This window comes from Macrotis lagotis, chromosome 5 (genome assembly GCF_037893015.1).
Source record: "Macrotis lagotis isolate mMagLag1 chromosome 5, bilby.v1.9.chrom.fasta, whole genome shotgun sequence".
Lineage (NCBI taxonomy): Eukaryota > Metazoa > Chordata > Mammalia > Peramelemorphia > Peramelidae > Macrotis > Macrotis lagotis.
The window spans coordinates 165,217,822-165,239,479 of record NC_133662.1 but is presented as its reverse complement, the minus strand read 5'-3'; the positions used below and the strand labels follow the sequence as shown (position 1 = coordinate 165,239,479).

At 35.4% G+C, this 21,658-nt stretch overlaps 1 protein-coding gene across 4 annotated transcripts in view; it reads right to left on the bottom strand.

The window, feature by feature from the left end:
- The window catches only part of PLEKHG1 (pleckstrin homology and RhoGEF domain containing G1), a 270,972-nt gene that overhangs the window by 81,413 nt on the left and 167,901 nt on the right, over window positions 1–21,658 (bottom strand). For 2 of the 4 annotated variants that reach the window (XM_074187815.1, XM_074187814.1), the window contains one exon: window positions 11,237–11,772. In XM_074187815.1, the coding sequence (XP_074043916.1) occupies window positions 11,237–11,662 (426 nt within the window). In that variant the 5' untranslated portion in view covers window positions 11,663–11,772. Of the gene's footprint in view, window positions 1–11,236; window positions 11,773–13,463; window positions 14,985–20,265; window positions 20,407–21,658 lie in introns of those variants that run through there. The other 2 variants (XM_074187816.1, XM_074187817.1) reach the window with 2 other exon arrangements.

Genomic DNA, 21,658 nt, shown 5'->3' with positions numbered 1-21,658 from the left:
TTCTTTGCTGATACATTGCAAATGCTTTTAAGACTACTGAAAGGTCCTAAAAGGTAGAGAAAGCGGGGGGGGGGGTGCGGTTAGAGGAAGGAAAAACCACCAGTTGCTGGCATCACCCAATTCAGAGTTGGCTAGACAGGAGGAGCCTGGTCCTGCTTAACCCCAGGAATAAAGAGGCTCTCAATAACTGATGGCCCTTCAAATGATTCACTGAAAAGCTTGGTGATACCTCTAATCAAATGAATAAAAAATAACTATATCCCAAACAGCAGCCTCAAGCTCAGGGGTTGGAATCAGTTCCAGGAGTTTTAAATCAATGTTACCATTTACAATCTGTCTCACCCAGAAGAAATGGGACCCTGCTAACATTTTAAAAATGATTAATTTGGTTATTTGAGAAATATCTTTTAGTGACTAGCAGGCCCAGTTTAGGGAGTTTGCTTCTTAAATGGCAAACATACTTAAATTGAGCAAAATAAAGATCTCATTCAAATGGCTGAATGAAAAAAGCTCTAGGGGGGAAAATGAAAAAGACACACTGCTATGAAAAGGGTCCAAATGCCACTTAGAAGACAAAACCCATTAAAATATGCTAGTATGATAATCTAAGTTCTTTATGTAACTGACCCACATAACAAGTCTGTTTAAAGACAGTCCCTTGACAAGTCCTATACTGCAGCATTGACCATGACCACATTCTTCTCCTTGGTATTTAATCAAGTTCCCTGGAAAACCTTATATAGAAATCTCACAAAGTAGAAAGAAAAATTTGTAGGGAACATTCTGAAAACAACATAAAATTGATCATTTCCTCATTCTCCTCACTACTTCTCACCCTTGAGTCAAAATCCCTTTTTGCAACATAGATGGCTTAGTATGTCTTAGGTTATACCCATCCTTGCTTATTTACTAATGATTTCTCACTATCCTTTCTCTCATATATAATAGCCTGGCAATTGTCTTTTGCCATCACCCTCAAGAGGTAAAGAATGGAAAATAAAAACATAGGAAACAAATAAATTCAATTGATTATGTTTATTGTGTGGAAAGCTCTTTATAACCTGGCCCTATACTATCTTTCTAATCTTATTGAACTGTTACTCCCAGACAAAACAGCCTTCTTTCTTTTCTTCTATTTCTCTTTCTATTCCTCTTTACTGGTGAACCCTCATGTCTAGCATGTATTCCATCCTCAGCTCTGCCTCCTCAAATCACTCTTTTCCTTCAAGATGTACCTCAAACACCCCCTTTATATATAAATCTCCCAAATATCAGTGCCCTTCCTCCCTAAACTCTCTTATATTTAAATGCTTTATATCTATATATTGTTTTTATGTTTATTCTTATATAATTTAGTGTATAATTTCATTTAGAGAAAGGTTTATTTCATTATTATAGTTATATTTCTAATACCTCACACAGTGCCTGGTACAGAGAAGTTGTTTAATAAATATTTGTTGATTGATAAAACAAAGCCCTGTCCTTAAATTCTACTTGCATTCTATCCATGTCAAATATAGTCTATTATGGTATTCTGTTATCCAAAATTAGTGCTTTTTATTGTGAAATGAATAGGCTTTGGGTCAGCGAATATCTAACATCTTCCATAAAAATCAGATTCAGATAAGTTTTCTCATATGTAAATGAGATGACTCAAACAAATAGCTTCTAGAGACCTTCCAGTTCCAAATCCAAGGTCCTCTCTGTCTACTCCAAAGTGGACTCATGCTGAGTAAGAAAAATCACAGTCACGTTGCAAAAGTTGTAGTTCTTTAAGATGATTAAGTTCTTCTTTAATTATTGGGAATTAATTGTTTGAAAAAATCCATGTCTTCATATATTGGAGGGCTGAAGTAAGACAACATCCAAACTTGGGGAGATTTTTGTTTTTATTAACTTTATACATTGTTTATTTCTGAGAATTGCCCTTTCCTAAATTGCATTCCTTAAAAAAGTGATTCATTGATTCATTTTAAAAAAATAGCTAAGCATATTGAGGAAAAGAGTCTTTTCTTCATGAGAAATCTCTTAATTCTCTGTTATGAGTCTCAAAAGGGAATTGGAAGTCTGATTTCCTCAGTGTAAAACTTCAACTTTCATGGCACTACATGAGGACGTCCAGAAAATCAGAAAAGACTGCAGTTAACATTTGTATGTCTAAATCAGTTACAAACAACTGCCTTACAAAGTAGCTAAGATTCTAGATGCCTTACTTAAAATGATTAAAACACTCCAACTTTTAGAACTAAGTAAGCAAAGATACACTGTACAATCACTGAATAAACTCATGGAATTTTTTTATTCCTTCCACTTTTCTCCACTCATATTACACTCCCTACAAATTTAGGACGTCTGCTTATCAAAACTAAGATTTTCTTTTGCCTCTAATTTGATATCACCAGTGTTAAGACCACCTGCTTTTCGAAGCTAAAACAATGATACAATGGTTTTCAATTGTGTTTCAACTGACTGAGTTTATGAAAAGCCCTTTTCTCCTTCTCCACCCTGCCTATCAACTTTCTATTTGGTTTTGCACTAAATGGAAAATTGTTAGGGCCTTCCCCCCCAACTTCTCCCCCCATCCAATTTCCCTGAGGATAACATCTAACTTCAAGCATGGTAGATGGGCTGAGCATAGGTCTCTCTCATTAGTCAAAAACATTTCTCAATAGGTTGTCAGATTTTTATCATTTATTTTTTTTTTACTTTACCCTAATTTCCAAATATTTTTCTTTTCTCCTTAACTACCCGGAATTCCATCTCTTATAGCATGTAAAATTTATTTATAATTTGTTATCATCATTTATTTGTTCATTTATTTTGTGGTATCATAAATGTATGATTTAGAAGTTAGAAAATGCATTAGAGAGCTGTGGCTGTTCTTTTCTACTTGTTTTTTATTCAATATGGTCTCATTATAATTTAGCATAAGGTATCAAGAATAATATGTCTACCCTTGGATATAAGGCAATCCACCATAGGACATTAAGGAACTGGTCAAAATAGAGAATGTTTAAATTGTCAATATTGTCCAATGAGACATTAGAGATGGGGAAGGGTGGGTCAGGAGAGGGTGACTGGGTGACAGAGTAGACAAAGGGCTGGGAGTCAAGTAGATTCATCTTCTTGAGTTCAAATCTAACTTCAGATACTTGCTAGCTATTCGATCCTGGGCAAGTCACTATCCTGTTTGTCCTCATCTGTAGAAAGAGCTTACGAAGGAAATAGCAGACCACTCCAATTATCTTTGCCAAGAAAACCCCAAATGGGGTAATGAGTTGGATAGGATTGAAAACAACCAAAAGCCAGCAGATGGAAGGAAGGAAGGAAGGAACCTGAAAGATAAGGCTTTCTCTACTAAAGGTTAGCTTATTTTACAATTTACATATGGTCTTATATTGCTATATGAACTTGAAGTTTAAAGACTAGTCACCAAAGGAACTAGTTCTATCTAAATTATAATAATACTCACTTTTTAGAAATGTTAAGTTTTTTTTTACCAATTTCGTAAGAATGAAATTTTTGATCCTCACTTATTTCAACAAGTGTAGTGAGAGAGAGGGGGGAATTATTGTTCAACCATCTTGTACCATGGGACAAGATTGATCACATACTTCCGGATCTGGTTAATAATCTTCATCAGTCTCATATAGCCAATGTTCACAACTTTTATGTACTAGTCAGACTATTTTGTATGTCAGATCTCTCCTAATAGATTCCATAAGGGAGAGAGAGAAAGGAGAGAGAGAGAGAGAGAGAGAGAGAGAGAGAGAGAGAGAAACTAGTACCCTTAATGCAAAGTTCTACATATGTAATACCATTCTGCATATGTAGTCTCATAAAAACTACTTACTGAGTGAAAGATTTTGGTGAGTATGGTAGGCAATTTGAAGGGATTAGTGCTATGTAGAATATTATTGATGTGGGTTGTCTCTCCTACAGGGCAGATGGCAAACAACCATCCTTATTCTATGCAAATTTTATTCATGTTTTCCCTAATTTTCTCTGCTGGAGTTCTACCCAGCCTTGGAGAGTCTTTTTCTAGGTCAAAAGTTCTTAACCTGGGGTTTATGACTTAAAAAAAATATTACTGTATTTCAATATAATTAATTTCCTTTAAAATATTACAAATTTTACTTTATTCATTTAAAAATTTTATTCTGAGCGACCTTTAACCAATAATTAATATCCTGAGACTACTGACCAAATAGTCCATAAACATTTAAGCATTGTACTAAGGGTTGGAGATACAAATAAATAAAGAAAAGACAATCTCTTCCCTCAAGAAGCTTACAGTCTAATGGGGGAAGACAACAACAACAAGAAAGGAATAGCAAAGTTACTTGGTACTAGAGTATAAAACAAAAATCCAAAAGTAGTGCAGCTGGTGGGAACTGGGGAGCGGTGTGTGTGTGTGTGTGTGTGTGTGTGTGTGTGTGTGTGTGTGGTCCCAAGTTCAAATCTGGTCTCAGATACTAAGTAGCTATGTGACCCTGGACAGTCACTTAATATTCTCGGAACAAGATGCTCCTCTCGGATAAGCTCTATCACTTCTGACCTCAATACTATGTTGGTAACTCAAGCTTTGATTGACACCACCTCCCTCAGTCTCCTCTCCCCTCTGTCTGGAGGACTGGAAGGCTCAGTAATAAATCCTCCCAAAGCCTTCCTTTATAGAGGGCAGAGACTGGATTCTCAGTTCATTCTGTTCTATTTAGATTTTCATCATTTCCCCTGTCTGGGCTCAATGCCATTGAATAAGATGCCCATGCCCAGGGCTCCATGCCCTCCCCTGCCTCACTTTTCTTTCCTTTTGTGAGTTGTCTCCTCATATTTGATTGTAATCTCCTTGAGAGCAGGGACTATCTTCCTTTTCCTCAACTGTAATTCCAGCGCTTAGCATAGCATACAGTGGATACATTAATCTTAACTTCTGTCTACCTCAAATTCCTTAATCATAAAATAGGAATAATAATAGCACCAATCTTGCAGGGTTATCATAAGGATCAAATGAAACAATATTTTTTAAAGCACTCAGTATTGTGTCTGCCTCATAGTAGGCACAATAATATTGACTGGTTGAAATGAGATAATATTTTGTAAAGCATTTGGAACATAGTAACCTCTTTGCTTGGAAGGAGTAGAATGGAAAGGGATAAACCCTTTATCATGCTTTTTTCAGAAGGCATTAAAGGACACCATGGTATGCTCTTGCAATCCATTTCTACTGAGAAGATTGAGGCTTTTAGAGCTATAGAAGGACCAAAACCAGTAGGATGTCCAAACCACTAATCTCAATGTGATGAGCCCTGGGCACAGAGGGTCATCAGGCTGCTAAAGGAAGGGAAAACAAGTTTTAGGTCTGAAAACAGATCAAGTAAGAACTTCCCAGAGGATTAAGAGTTGAGTTAGGAGGTGAGTAGTCATTATACTTTTAGGTTTGGTGAGATGGTGGGCCCAATCTCAAAAAAAAATGTCATTAAAGATGAGTTTCTAAGATAGCACGGGGAAAAGATCTGTGGTTCTAGAGACAAATTACCTGGAAATAAATCTGTCTTATGCTTACCAATCTGTGTAACATCAGACAAGTCAACTTACTTCTCTAACCTCATGATTCCAATGAGAGGGTTGGATTGAAGGATCCCCCAACTCTATACTTATATTTCCACAGTCCTTTGAATTGAGATTCCAGAAGGGAATGAATGGCACAGTTGAAAGAAAACCTGCCATCACACATTTTACTTGGGAATGTTTTATGTGAGAATAACTTAATGAATTTTCTCTACCCCTGGATAAAGTGAGCATACATATGAAATGCATGTCATCCAAGAGACAGCAAAGAATTAGTTGCAGGTCCAGATGCCTTCAGTGAAATAAGATCATATACTGTCATTTTCAGGCAAAAATCTGGCAGAGTAGAGCTTGCTCTACTGTACCTGCTAAATGCTCATTCAGTTTTCTGATGCACTTGCAAAACTAGTGTAAAGGATAAAAATCAATACTTTAAAATGTAGAGTACTTTCTTAAAAATCAAAGCCTACCAAAGTCCTATACTAATAAGGTGATAATAAATAAGAAAACATTTTTCATTAGGGAAGATAACCAATATGATTTAAATCAATTTGACTAGTCATTTAAATTGGCTGGATAGAATTTATTAAAAGGAATAATGGGCAAATGAAGGGGAAAAAAGATTAAACAAGGCTCCCTGAGGAATAAGTATTATGTAAAAGAGTAAAAAAAATCTCTTTTTTGAATAAAACATATAAGATCATCCCATTGGTGAAGAGAGGTTAGGTGGACCCAGTAAAGTCTATAAGATTAGTAATTTTTCCATTCTAGGATAAGGCTTTTAAAAGAATTTTATTTGGCATCTGGACTTCTGATGTCATCATTCCTTCTAATGAAACTCTCTTCTACCAAGAAAGATGGGCAAGTGTTCTATAACTTATCAGTCTTACCAGGACAGTGAAAGGTAAAAGAAATTGCCTGGGTTCATATATATATATATATATTAAACAAGTCTTTTCTGGTGTCAAAGAACTGGAAATTGAGGGGCTTTATAACAGTTAGAGAATGAATAGATAAATTGTGGTATGTGATTATGATGGAATACTATTATTTTTCTATAAGAAAAATGGCAGAATGCTCTCAACAAAACCTGAAAAAACTTACATGAACAGATGCAATGTGAAATTCACTGCAGCAATATTAGAATGATCAACTGTGAATGACTCTGTTTTTCTCAACAGTGCTGTGACCCAAGACAACTCTGAAGGATATACAAAAAAAGAATGCTATCCATTCCCAGAGAGAACTGAGGGTATCTGGGTAGAGATTGAAGCATACTTAAAAAAAAAAACATTTTGTGATATGACAGACTTAGCTCCTCTCACCCGTTCAAAGATCAAGGACAATTCTAGAAGATTTATGATAAAAAAATGCCATCCACATCCAGAGGAAAAAAACGATAGAGTCTGACTGGATACCAAAGCATACTATCTTCACTTTTTAAGACTTGTTTTATGTTTTTAATCTTTTTTTTTCTTTTCTCATTCTTTTGTCCCTTAGGTCTAATTTTTCTTTCATAGCATTTCTTCACAGAAATATGTTATACATGAATGTACATATACATCACCTAGATCAAATTACTGTCATGGGGAAGGGGGAGAGGGAAAGGAGGTGAAATAGAAAAATACAGAACTCAAAAGCTTACAAAAAGATGAATGTTGAAACCTATCTTTGCTTATAATTGAAAATAAAATAAAAATAAAATAACATTAAAACAAATAATCAAACAAATAAAAAAAAGGATTGAGACCCGAAATCAGGTCTTCTTGACCTTTAGGTTTGCTCTTAGATAAGTAGCTGACAAAACTGAAATATTAGAGGAGACCCTCAGGACACAAACAGCATAAATGAGTTAGGAAAATGAAATCAATGAGGAAAGATTTTAAGGAGCTAGGTAATGATATTTTAAAAACAGCTTAATCTGCATTTTATTAATTTTATTTTAATCTATGAAATAAAACAAGCATTTCCATAATAATATAATAGAAATATTATAAAACAGTTTTACATATATGAAACTGCAAATCTAGTAAATACAACTTGATATTCCTTTTAAATATATAATAAATGCTTACGTAAATTTCTTTTTTCCTCCCTTTTTCTTCCCTCACCCCCTCATAGTTACTATTAGATATAAATATTATATATATGTAATCATTCTCTATATGCTTCAGTTATTTCTCTGAATACTGATAGCATTTTCCTTCATCTGTCCTTTGTAGTTAATTTGGGTACTTATAATAATACTGATCTTTTTTAAAACAAAAACCTCATACTATGAATATAGATATAGATAAAAAAGATATAGATATATCTGCCTCAATCTAGCTATATTACATATGTTGTATATATGGAGAGAGACAAGGACAGACAGGGAGAGAAGAAGGGAGAGGGAGAAGGGAGTGAAGGAAAAGAAGAGAAAGAGGGGAGAGGGAAGGAGAGAGGAGGAGAGAGTAGAAAAATAGGAAAAAACTGCTCTTTTTTATTAAAGGGGTTGGGGGGGCAATGAAAAGGGCTCTCAGTCCACTATTAAACAGAAACAAGCTATTGCAACAGAGAACTTTATAGCTTGAGTGATCCATTTGGAATCGGTAAGAACTGATTCCAAATGTCAAATTACACTATGTGACTATATTCAAGTAGATTAACCTCTCTGTGTTTTAGTTTCTTTATCTTTAACATAAGAGGGTATGACCATTAAGCTATCTTCCAGGTCCTATCCTATGTCTCAATGTGTCCAGGTAAGAAGGCTGCTTTCCTTTTCATCAGGCAAACACAGTTCTGTGGATAAACATCTATTCCTGTGAATCCCATTTTTTTCCCCCTAGGAAATAATTAAAAGAGTTAAGGGGGGGGATAAAGAACATTTGTAAAGATAAAGATTGATGAAGCAAAAGCTGACAGTTACCACCAAATCACGAACGTTTTGCCTTTCCCTTTCTCTTTTTAACTGTTTCCCTTCATATCATTCTTATACGCCTGCTATATCGCTATACTATATCCCTTCACTGTAGTGAATGTTTTAAAAGAAAAAAATATTCAAACTCTCAGGCAATAATTATTCTGTGACAAGAACAGAGTTTGAATGAACTCTGAGGATTTGTTTGTGTTTTAACTCAAATTTATTTGTAGTAGAGGGAATGATCTGTTGATTATGGGTCTTGGTAGCTATTTGGATAAAACAAATTATGATTATTGTTAAACTGAAAACACTATTAGTTATTATATCTGGGTGGAAGATGGTAATGAGCATCTGGATCAAGAAGCAAAACAAGAATATCTGGACTGTTTAGCACCATCAGAATATTAAGAAGGGATCTGCAATGGGGACAAGTACAGAATAAGAAGAGTAAAGCAGAAAAACCTGGAGCATCAGAACAAGGTAGTCCCTGGGGAGAGGGAAGGAGAACCAGCATCTGTAATTCCAGCCCGCCATCTGGTAACTTCCAAATTTATCTAATTATCCCTGATTACTAAGCATTAAGTATTGGTGTTTCTATGCTGTTCCTTACTAGAGGAGGCCATGAAGTTTTGATGGATCTGGAAAAGGCAGTGAAGAAGGATATCCCTGCACAACATTCCCCTCACTATAATCAATGTAACACAATGTGTCAGTCATATATCATCTTACATTTGATGTCATGGTCTTCTTTGATTATGAAGGACAACAATTAATCAATCAATCAATCAACCTACCAACTCTATGCTGCTGAAAAATTGCAAGGGCTATTGCTATCCTCTTAAATTTATCTTTGGAGTAAACTGGAGTTGCTCTGCCCTAGTTATGGCTCTGGCAGTGCTAGAGATAAAGTATCTTTAGTAAAATTGAACTGCCTGAATTCATTAACTGTTTCTTTCCACTCAAAGTTTATCAAGTTTTTTAAATGAAACTAATATACATGCAATAATTTTCCAGTTAACTCCTTTAGTCTCTCAGTAAAGAACATTATAGGTGGAGAAAATTTTTTAAACCACTTAGAAGTAAAGAATGCCTTGAGAATCTTAAGTGGTGGGTTTTTTTTTTTGGTAAGAGCTTGTAAAATTGTTGGCAGTTGCACAGGTATTTTTCTTCAAACACAAATGACATCATTGCTGAAATTTCAAGATCAGCCTCATTTATTCTAGTTTTGGTATGATATATTGTTTCTGTTGAGCATCAATTGCCTTTTTTATTTCACTGGAAGATTTATGTCATAACTATTTTTAGCATGCAAAGTCTGGTTCTATCACTTTTGGAATTCAGCTAGCAGACAATCACTCTTTAGAATTTGTCTAAAATTTAAGTGCATATAATTTTTTCAGTAGAGAGAGTTCTGATTAGCAAGTATTAATCCATTGTGAATTATACTTGACTACAGAAAACTTAGAAAACCTAGGCAAATGTTATCTGCCAGCAGAGATAATATGGTTGAACAAGATGAAAGTTAAGACTGAGATCTCTAAGTCATGTGTTTGTGATATCATTCAATCTATAAACATTTATTAAGCACATAGTATGCTTACCAAATTTGAAGCAAGCTAAATGCAAGAAAATTAACAGAGAGGGAAGGTGCTGGAATTAAGAGGGTATGGGGAAGACTTCTTGTAGAAGGTGGAATTTTAGTTGGGATTCAAAGAAAGCCAGGAAAAGTGATAGTTGGATGACCAATTAGCACAGCTTCAGAACCCACCTATCATTGTTACTTAAAATTCAATTTGTTACCCAAATTAACTATAAAAGATATATGAAGAAAGGGTATGCATTGAATAATTTTACATATATAAATATAAATATTTGGGTCTAATGGTAGCATGTCTAGAGTAGAAAAAGGGAAGAAAAAAATTTACAAGATAATTTTGTTGTTTATTTGAAAGAACAGCAAGTTGTGTGTAGTAGATTTGCAGTTTCACCATCATTTTTATTATACTATGTTATGGAAATGCTTGTTTTATTCCCTAAGTTAAAAATAAAATAACAAAGAACTATTAAAATGAATGTTACAATTGTTTCTACATGTAATTCAAGAAAAAATATTAAACAAATTATTAAAATTATTCAATTTGCTGTTAAATTCAAAAGAGTGATCAGTTTTCTGGATTAATGACTTAGCAAGTGCTTAACCTGACCTAAGCTTACTCACAATTTAATTATTCACATAAATCTATTTTTTTAACTTAAAAAAGCAAACAGCAAGAAAATACTGAAGAAATGACCTGAATTGTTTCTACTTGCACTCAGCGACTTCTGGGTCAAAAATGAGTTGAAGATGGCATAACCCAGGAAGTAGAATTTATAACAACTCAGCAGTCAGGAGACTTCAGGTTCTGAATGGTGACAAAGTTCAACCTTGGCCTTTTTAAAGTCTCCTCGTGCTGTTTGACATTTTGAGATTCTTTGATGAAAAGATTTAAGTATGCAAAATATTTTTTGTAAGCACAGGCTTGTATTAGTTGCCTATGAATATAACAGGTAACCAAAGGTAACAATATCGGGGTTATGCTAAGCATAATTTTGGTGCAGTCCTTGGATGCTTTACAAGTAAGACAGAGCTAATACTAAACATGCGTACAAACCAAATGAGCAGACAAGGATTCTTAGAGGCAGACAATCCACATCATTCTCTATGACATGATTAGCTTTGGTCTTTCTTTACATCTATTTTATTTAAAAAATAAATTCCCTTACCTTCACAATACTTTTTAAATCTTGTACGTAGGTCCTCTCAGTCTCCAGAATTTCTTGCACTACTCTATCCACATAGAGAAGTTTAGGACTTGTAGTAGATTCTGCAACCAGGGAAAGGGTAACATTTTTACTTGCACCTTTTGCTTCGGTTGTCCTAAGCATTCCTTGCCACTTTTCACTGTTTTCTTCCATGTTATGTTTCTCCTCTGGGGGATTCCTTCGAACTTCACTGCTGGAGAATCTCCTCGTTGGCATCAGTTCGAGTTTTATGGCTCCCGTTTCCTTATCTTGGCTATTAGCCAAGCTCAAATGGCCATTGGAAGCTAAGGTCAATCTACTGCCAAAGGAACAGTGGCTGTCCCTGGAAGAGGCAGAGGAGGATGTTGAGCTAAAACTCACAGGCCGGTCACTGTCTGACAGTTCCATGGTCTTTGGTCCACGGTATAGTAAATGCCTTTTCTCCTGGTGAAAAACTGCCTTGCAAGCAGTAATGTCTGTCACAGCTGAAGAAGCCTGAAGAGGTAACTGGTACTCATCTAAATGTAAACAAACAAGCAAAAATAATAAAATTGTTAAGGAACACTAAGTTTGTGCTAATCAGAGTGTTAGGAGATGATTTTGAAAACTAATGATACTCAAATTCTAAACTACATTAACAGAAGGAAGTACAAATTTTATATGAGCTGGAAGACTTTAGGTTTCACAGTAACTTCAAACTCCCTAATTTTGGACCCAACACCCACTTTGATTTATCCTTAATAAACTAGGATTCAGACAACATTCCTGGTACATGATATTCCATCTCCTGGTTCTGTGCTCTTTTAGAGTCCCATTCTTAGAATGCTGTTCTTCTTACTTCTTGGAATACAAACCTCTAATCAAGGAGATATAAATCAAGTAAAATAAGGACATTTCTAATTTAACAATAGAATACTAACTTTATAATAGAAAGGTGATTTCAAGTATATCACAAATAACACCTTTTTACACGGTGTTTACATCCTTAGAGTTCATAAATTTTTACTTTATTAAAGCCCCTGTTTAGCTCAAATCATTTTTTAACCATCATGATGGCTCATACTTTGTCGTGAAAATAATAATAGTCATTAATGTTCTTACCACAAGCACTGCTCAATCAACATAAAATGAAAAAAAAATAAAAATGAAGGAGTAATAAAGAAATTCTTGGAAGATGATGCATTATTTTACCAATAACTACAGATATGTGGTATGTCTACAACACTTTTTAGAACTTTAGCAATCTTCTTTCTGCTAGATTTTTAGCAATTTTATGCTCTATAAAACATGGATTAGTTAACATAGTTAAATGCACTTTCCCTTAAAAGCCTGCTATAGAATGATTATGGCATGAATCCAAAAATATAGCAGTGCATTTGAATGCACTTGTAGGGAAGCACATTGTGCTAAAGTCTAGGTCACTTTTTTAAAAATGATTTAAAAAATGAAGTTGGATTGTCATCCCATCTGCTTTCTCCAGTATTACTGGCTGATCCTATTCTAGGATTTACATTCTATCCTAAGAAGGAGAGTGGGGTTCAAAATGCTTTCAAGGAGCTTGAACCAGAACTAGATCCTCTTATTACAATAGATTCTGGTGAGCTGATTCTGATTTGGAACCAAAGACTGGTTTGAGGTATACTCTAGTGCAGGCTGAGATTTATGATCTGCTCTGCTTATGATCTGATCTAGTTATGTCCTAGAAAATAGGACTTAAAGTCTAAAATTATTGGTACAGACCTTCTAGTTAAACTATGTTATCTAGTTAAACTATCATCACAAGTTAACAATTAAAGGGTCCTCAAAAGCCAGGAAGGTTAGTTCCTTCATTTTATGGATTTAAGCATCACTTGTATATTAAATTTTGTGAGGATCAATTAATCTTACTGGACCTCAGTTTTCTCATCTTTAAAATGAGAAGGTGATAATAATATGAAAAAATCAGTCCCTTCAGAATGAAAAATTAACCTCAATTATTTGTCATTAGTAGAAAGTAACAAATATAGCAGATAAAGGAATTGGCATCGAATTTTTTATTGCCTTACTTGCCCTTTAATATTACTAACCAGAGAGCTAGCAAGAGCTAGGTGGAGGAAAAGAAGAGGGGCGGGATAGGAGACATTTGGAGGAGATAGGACTAGTAAGGAAAAGCAATTAAAAAGTACCTACTATGCATCTGGCACTTTGCTAAACATTTTACAGCTATTACCTCATTTGATCCCCTGAGAGGTAGGTGCTGTGATGACTCCCATATTAGGCAAAAAGAAGTTCAGTGACTTGCCAAAAGTAACACAGTTACTAAAAAGCTGCCTCCAGGTTCAGTACTCTATCCACAGTACCATCTAGACATCTGTAGTAGAAGTAACCATGCTTTCCTAAGAATCAGCAAAATATCTCTAAGGGCAGAAAAGATTAAGATATTAAATCCAGGACAATGAAACACCGAATCCTACTACCAACTGAAAAATATTCTAATTGATTTTTCTGAAGATATTTCCCATGTCCCAAAATATCAGGGCAACTAAGCCCAGATTATCATTTCATTTTAACTATGAGGTTACATTCTAAAATTGAATTCTTTTGGGATTCTTGAGATCCTTACAATCCTTATGACTTTTCAAAATATTTTGAACCAAGTTCAGCCAATATTGCTCAGTTCTTTCTGTCCCAAAGGATACAACTTAAACCTGGCCTTACAAATGGTGAGAACAATAGGAAATAAATTTATAAATATTAATGAAGGATAGCATTTTTAAAATGTGGGTTCAACAAATAGAAATGATAATTACATATTTTCACACAAAAGGGAAGGTGTCTCAATGAAAAATGTCTCTTCTATTCATACTTTCTCATATCCAATTAAGATTTTACTGTCTTATCTATTCCTTGTTTTCCCCTTACTAACATTCTCATTTAAGCATCTTCTGCTACATTATAAACCTACTAAATTAAGGGTAGAAGTTGCCTAAATGCTTTGCTCAGCTCAAATGTCTGTAGTGATCTGTGGATTTGGTACATCTCAAAGTTGTTTTTTTTCATTTAGTTTATTATATATTGTGATGAACTTGCGTAGATATATATTTGTGCTATTAGGGGCTGGTTATCTGCACCACTGATTTTCCACAGTCATTCTTATGTCATATTCTCAGACAGATAATTATAGAGGAAGAAAAATTCTCCTCTGCCCTGGGTGAAAGGAGTTTGTTTTGAGGGAAAGCAGATGCATTATCCTATGGGTGATTCACTCTTCCCCAACAGTAAAGCTGAGAACATAGGTGACTTCTAGGTTTTTCCTACAGTCTACTCTACCCGCTATACTTTAGAAATTTCCTGACACATCAAAAACAAACTGGGCCAACTTCACATGGGACTTTGTAGGCCTGGTTTGTGGTAGGGGGAAGGATAGAGGAAAGGACTATGTATCTTCTTTTTGGCTCTTGATAAGAAAGAAGGCAGGGAAGTATTGCTGAAAGCACACAGTATACAATAACAACACAGTGTTAATGAAAACAACTACTACAAAATTTTGATAATGAATGATGCAATATTATCACAAAAAAATCTTGATCCCAAAGAGTATAAGAAGATATCTCTTCCCCCCCCCAACCCTACTTCCTTGTAAATTCAAGGTGGGACATTCACAAATGTAGAACATTGTATATGTAGTCAAATTTTTTGGGGGGGAGGTATGAACTTAACATTTTTACTGATTTTTTTTTAGGTTTTTGCAAGGCAAATGGGGTTAAGTGGCTTGCCCAAGGCCACACAGCTAGGTAATTATTAAGTGTCTGAGACCGGATTTGAACCCAGGTACTCCTGACTCCAGGGCCGGTGCTCTATCCACTATGCCACCTAGCCGCCCCTTTTTCTTTTTTTCTACAAAAAATTCTTTGTTCTAAGGTATCACTATCTGTGAAAAGGATGTATATAGGGAGATTTAGGTAAGGCACAGTAATAATTTATCATAATAAAACATGTTTTAAAAATAGATTGGGGGGTGGCTAGGTGGCGCAGTGGATAGAGCACCGGCCCTGGAGTCAGGAGTACCTGGGTTCAAATCCGGTCTCAGACACTTAATAATTACCTAGCTGTGTGGCCTTGGGCAAGCCACTTAACCCCATTTGCCTTTCAAAAACTAAAAAAACAAACAAACCAAAAAAACCAGATTGGACTAGGAATTGGAAAATTTGGGGTAATTTCTTCTGTAGAATTAGTACATATTAGATCTATGATCCTGGGAAAGTTGGTTTAAATTTAAAACAACTAGGGCTTTAAAAGAAAGTGAGGAAACTGAGTTAGAGCTCTATGGTCAAGTCTATTTCTAAAATTTTGTAATTTTTTGTAAGTTTTTTGTGATTCCACTTTATTCAATAGATATATATTAAACACTTTATTAGATACTGGGGATTAAAAAATGAAAAGAAGAAAGGAGGAGAGAACAAATGCAAGAGTTAGGATAGTAGAGACTGAATTGATAGGATGGTTGCACATAGGTGGTGAGAGAAAGGAAAAAATGAGAGATAAATCTAAGATTTTGAACTTAGGTGACTGAAATAGAGAAGTAAAGCAGGGGATGGGGGAAAATCTTTTGGGGGTAAAGCTAATGAGTTTGGTTTCAGATTCAGTAAGGCTTAGTAGACCATCTGAGCTTTTCTTTGTTTGCTATTGAAAATGATCTTGGAGCTCTGGGGTGATATAAAAACTTAGGCATTCATATAGAAATGAGATTTGAAGCATGAGAGTAGACGAGGTCACCAAAGAAGTGTAATAAGTAGGACAAAATAAAAGGACTAGCATTAGGAACTTGAAAGATCCCCAATATTGGGAGTAGGAGAAACAAGAGAAAACAGTTAAAGAAAGTGGAGAAGTCAGCGAATATTTATTCGAATTTTAAGTTAAATGCTATTCTAATGTGATGAATATCTTCTGTGTTATCTTTTATAAGAATAAAATATCTTTATCTCCATGTATTTGTACTTATTCTTACATATATTATATGTATTAAGGTATCATTTCTAAGATATTTTTATTCCTAAAACTGCAATTTGTTTGCATTTTCTTTCAAAATACTAATCATTTTTTGCACAAAGAGATCAATCCACCTTCCCTGAGTTTGCATGTAGGTTTGAAAGGAGACTTTTTTGAGCCCTGTTCATTGTTATTCTCATTGAGAGACACCTCTTGTAGCACAGGAATAGGCACCAATAGAGAGTGGGATGACAAATTGTTGTTTGTCTCACACATCATTTCATCTCCAACTCTGTGCCTTTTTATAGACTGTCTCCCATTCATTCTCTACTTGCCTTTTCCTCTAAGAAGCTCTAGTTTTGTTCAAGGATCAGCTAAAATACCATCTCCTCCAGGAGGTCTCTCCTGATCCCCCCCTCCCCTGTTCTCAGTTATTAGAGCCAGCCCTAAGAATTACTTTGTATTTTCTTTGTATTGGGATAAGATAGGAATTGGACTTATGATTTCAATAGTATAGGAAAATCCATCTATTACTGTAGGTCTGCACTTACTTCTATAGACTTGTCTGGGCACTGAGAAGTTAATTAATCTGCCTAGGGTTACACAGCCAATATATTAGAGAGCTAGGATATGAACCCACATCTTCTTGGTTTCCATTCCATCATTCTGCCACTCTTTTCAAGTATCATATGTATGTTCATATTTACACAAGTTTCACCTATTGCTAGAATTTAAGATCCTTATGGATAGGGGCTGTTTCATTTTTCTTTGTATTCTTAGTTGTACAAGGCCTTGAACATGAGTAGGGATTTAAAAACTGCTTGTTCATTGCCAGTGGAACACTACATGTCTCATGACACATATCTCAGGAAGAGAGAAGAAAGAAAGAAAGTGCAATGTGCAAATGAGAATTTCTTGTGAGACTTAGAAAAAGATCTGATATTAAAACAACTTTGTTTAGCATAGCAAAATGACAAATAATAGAAAGATGTTAAAAACTATGAAAACCATTCATGTACTCATGCATTCATTCAACAACCAGCCATTAAGTACCTGAAGTGCTGAAGGTACCAATCATTTGTATAGCATAAAGATGATGCTCCTACTTCAAAGATAACTTCAAACCTCAGACACAATAGACTAATGAAAAACACCATTTGGGATAGTAAGTCCACAGTAAGTGAAAAACCATAAAATGATATGAACTTCCATATCCTGATTCATTGAAATAATAACATGATTACTGTACTAATAAGAGGATCAGGCCAATAATTCCATATATTTCTAATTTCATACTCCAGCTTAGAAGATATTGCTTTACAAGTCAACTTTATATTGTGGAAGAAGGTTCAAAGTCTAGTTCAACCACTTACTAAGTGTTCTTGGGCAAGTTACAACTTATCTAAGCCTTGATTTTCTCATGTGTAAAATGGTAATGATACATCCCTGCTTTCCTCAGAGATGTTCTAAAAATCAAATTAGATACTATGTGTGTGAGCAATTTGAAAATTAGAAAATACTATACAAATGTGAAGTATTTTTTATCACTTCATAGTATCATTCCTTTCTTCTGACGTCTCATTCTTTACTACTAGAATTCAACAGTGAAAAGTTTTTGCTTCTATAGTGACATCTGTCAAACTACTTCTATGGACAGATAGAAAGAAGTATATACATATATATATATACATATGTATATGTATATATATATACATATATATGAGAAGAGACACTTCAAAGGAATTCTAACAAAGAAGAAAGATCTTTTTTGGTCAGAAGTGCCAACTATTACACTTCAAAGGAATTATATCAAAAGAGGAACCAACAACTATGTCTGTGAATAGATAATAGAGTAATTAACTCACATTGGTTAGATAAAAAAAATACCAATGCTATGAGAAGGGAATCCAAAAGCAATCAGAGTTCATCAAGAACTCATCATAATTTCATTCCTTGGATTCCTTGAAGAGATGTCAGTAGTCATTTTGTCTAAACTCTCATTTTAATGAATGATAAGTGAAACTCAACTCTGTTACCTAGACAATGAGAGAATTGCAGTAGGCAACCATCTCTTCCAGTTTTTAATTCTTTATGTGAATAAATTTGCAATAAACAGAAAAATGCCTAACTGCACATCTGTATTAATCTCCAATGTCCCAAGTTACTGCATAAGCAGCAATTACATTTTGCTTGGAATGTCTTCTATCATCACCTCCACCTCCAACTCTAAGTCTAATCTCTGATGCTGCATCCTATGAGAAAACTTTCCTGGTCTGCTTACTTGTTAAGAATCTCCATCTCCTAGAATTTTAACCAGGGAGGAAGAAAGGTGTCAAAGAGAGATAAATGTAATTTAAAGAGTGCTGAAAGCCACTGCATTTCTTTAGCAGTGAATAAACAACAGAGTCTGTAAGAAAAAGTGAATACCATGGGAAGCTGAGAGCTGGTGCTCTTCCCTATTCCAGGTAAATCAGCACTCCTCCCCTTGTCCCCTTTGGGAGTTTTCTCTAGATACTTCTCCCAATTAGTCTTGAAAGATTATTTGAAGTCACACTCTGTACTACTGGCCCTAGGTGAAATTAAAATAAAATAAAAATAATAGCTATGTTTCTACTCCTTCAAATTATATTAAATTGATTTCTCAACAACAAGCATTTATTAAGTATCTATTATGGTCCAGACAAAGGAGATAAAAATACAAGGAATGAGACAATCTCCGCTTGCATGGGGGTTGATATTTAATGGTCCTATTTTGCATCTCCCTCCAATACCAAAGGAATATAAACTCTCAGAGGACTCGGAATGTTTATTTGCAGTCCCAGCTCCTAGCACACTGCGCTATATTTAGTAAGTGCTTAATAAATGATGACTGAATTGAATTAACTTTCAATTCTAATTCTTGGTCTTGAAGATAAAAAAAATGACATCATCTTTGCCAAAGTCATAAAGATGAATTTTAAATTCGAAATGAATAATGGGAAATCAAAGTGGATGCAGAACTTGGCTGAGTGACTGGCAAGTAGTAATGGATACTGTCTTATCTCATGGATCTCTCGCCTAGTTCTCCGTTGACCCGGAGCAATCAGCACAGCACTTTCTTAATGATGTGAAAATTCGAGTTGGTCTTTAGGCTGAAATCTATGCCACAGAGGCATAGCATGGATAGAGCAATTTCCAAAACAACAGAGTTAAAACCACACCTCTCTTTTCGGGGGAAATATTTTTTAGCGGAATCTGCATTTAAATAATTTATTTAATTTGATAATTAATAAAGTATCAGAACTCATTTTCAAAATATTTGGGCACAAAACATCTGAATATGTGAATTTAAAGGTTAGAGCACCACTACTGAAGTAAATGTACTCAATTAAACTTGCGGACTGACTGAGTCCTAACTCCAGTCTCACCAGATGCTCCTGCCTCCGATTTTCGACTCGAGAGCATCAGAACAAGTGTCCCTAACCAGCCAGTGCTCTTTTTTTATTCTTTTTTTCTTCTGTGCCTATTGGAAAGGTCCATCTGATTTTAAAGCAAAGGCTGCCAGCGGATGTGTTTGGCCAAGGCTAAATCTCTAGCCTGGAGCTTGCTGCTTCTCCCCAAGCATTTCCCAAGCCCCTTTAAGAGGCTGCCGGGCAGCAGGCAGTTCCCAAAGAAAGCCAGCGGAGACGTGGAGACTCGCTTTAATGAGACTTGCTTAACTGCACAGCTTCCCCCCAGAAGCAACCACGAGAAGTCTAGATAATTCAGTCGAACTCTGGGAAATGAGGAAAGTCAACCGAGAGCCTTCAGCCCAGAGGCAAAGAGAATGCAGAGACTAATTCCGAGGCTTGAGTGGCTCTTTCTACAAGAGGCAGGATCCTTCTCTGTTCCCTCGGGGGGGAGACTCATCTATCTCCCACCCCCCGCAAAGTGCAGTAGAACCCCCCTCCCCGCGACAGTCTCTCACCCCTGTGGAATGTCTCCCGGTCCCCCCTCGCTCCCTGCCGAGGGAAGGCACCCCTCCTCACCATCTCTAGGGAGCTCTGCCCCGCTTCACCGCTTACCTGTATCCCATTGAAGCCCAACATCCCCGGCCTTCAGCTGATACAGATTACCTCACTGAGGGCTCGCTCGGCTCAGGTAAAATGAGAAGCCTTTACTAGTCCGAGCAGCTCCTTCACTGGAAATATTGCATGAGTCAGCTTTTATCTATCAAAACCTAAAACACAAAGGCTTCGCAGAAACCTGATTTGCAACTTTCTCGCTGCCTCCCCCCGCCCCCCCCAAACACCCCTTCCACCCCCAGTGTGCAGACCACAGCCTCCAGCATCACTAAGAGCCTTAAATGAAACATGACATCATTCAATTCAGAAACAGGACAATAGACACCACTGTGGGTAACTTGAAAATGCTCCACTGAACAACACCCTGCAAATTCTATTCTTTTGTGCAGTAGGAACATCAAATACAACCCACACTTGTCTAGCATTCCTAATGCTTCACCTTCCTGGCTCAGCAACATAATTCTCATTAAAGCGCTGAGCAAATAAGGCAAAATTCATGTGGAGTTAAAAAATATTTTTTCCCAGAGTAGAAAAATCTATTTAGTAGAAGAATTTATTTAAAATAAAAAAATTGATTAAAATGAAATAAAAGTAAAATAACATGAACTACTTTTTGTGTTTGTAGATTTCTTCACATAGATGCATAAATATGCACAAATACATGCTATAGACATACATACATATAACCAACAGAGTATATAGTCATCAATTTCCATCAGTAAAATATTTTCTTCATTTTTTTTCAAGGTGTAAAGTTAAACTAAAATATTTTCAACTTTTGTCTACAAGGGGTTTTAATTCATCCTTATGCTTGGAGCGATTTACAGGGGAAAAATAAATCAGTATTTCCAAGATATCCTGCAGAGAGACCAGCAGAAATTCACTTCTGATGACTGTAGTAGCAGTGGTCAGATGTTTGAACATTTTAATTACTGGACAAGTTGTTTTCCATCTTTGATTTTCTACTCCCACAATTAATGCTACTGCTTCTCTTTAGCAACCATATTAATATTTAAAGTTAACTCTATACACACAAAATATTCTGATTTCTTGAAATGAAATGGACTTCAGAAGTCCAAAAGTGTTGATCTCACTATTCCACAGCAATCAATTAATGTGAAAAATAAATGGAACTGATTTACTATAAACATCTAAGATTGAATATTCCTCCTAAAACAACAGGTAAATATATCATAGTAGGTAATATATAAACCTTATTTATTAAAGTACAATGTAAAGTACAAAGTAAAATATAAGTTAGCAATATAATTTGACAACTACCGCATATATCAACTCCCAAATAATGAATGTTATATAGTACTGGGTTATTAAATAGGCCTTTTTGATGGAAACTGACCTGATAATTAAGGCAAACATATAATAAAAATGATTC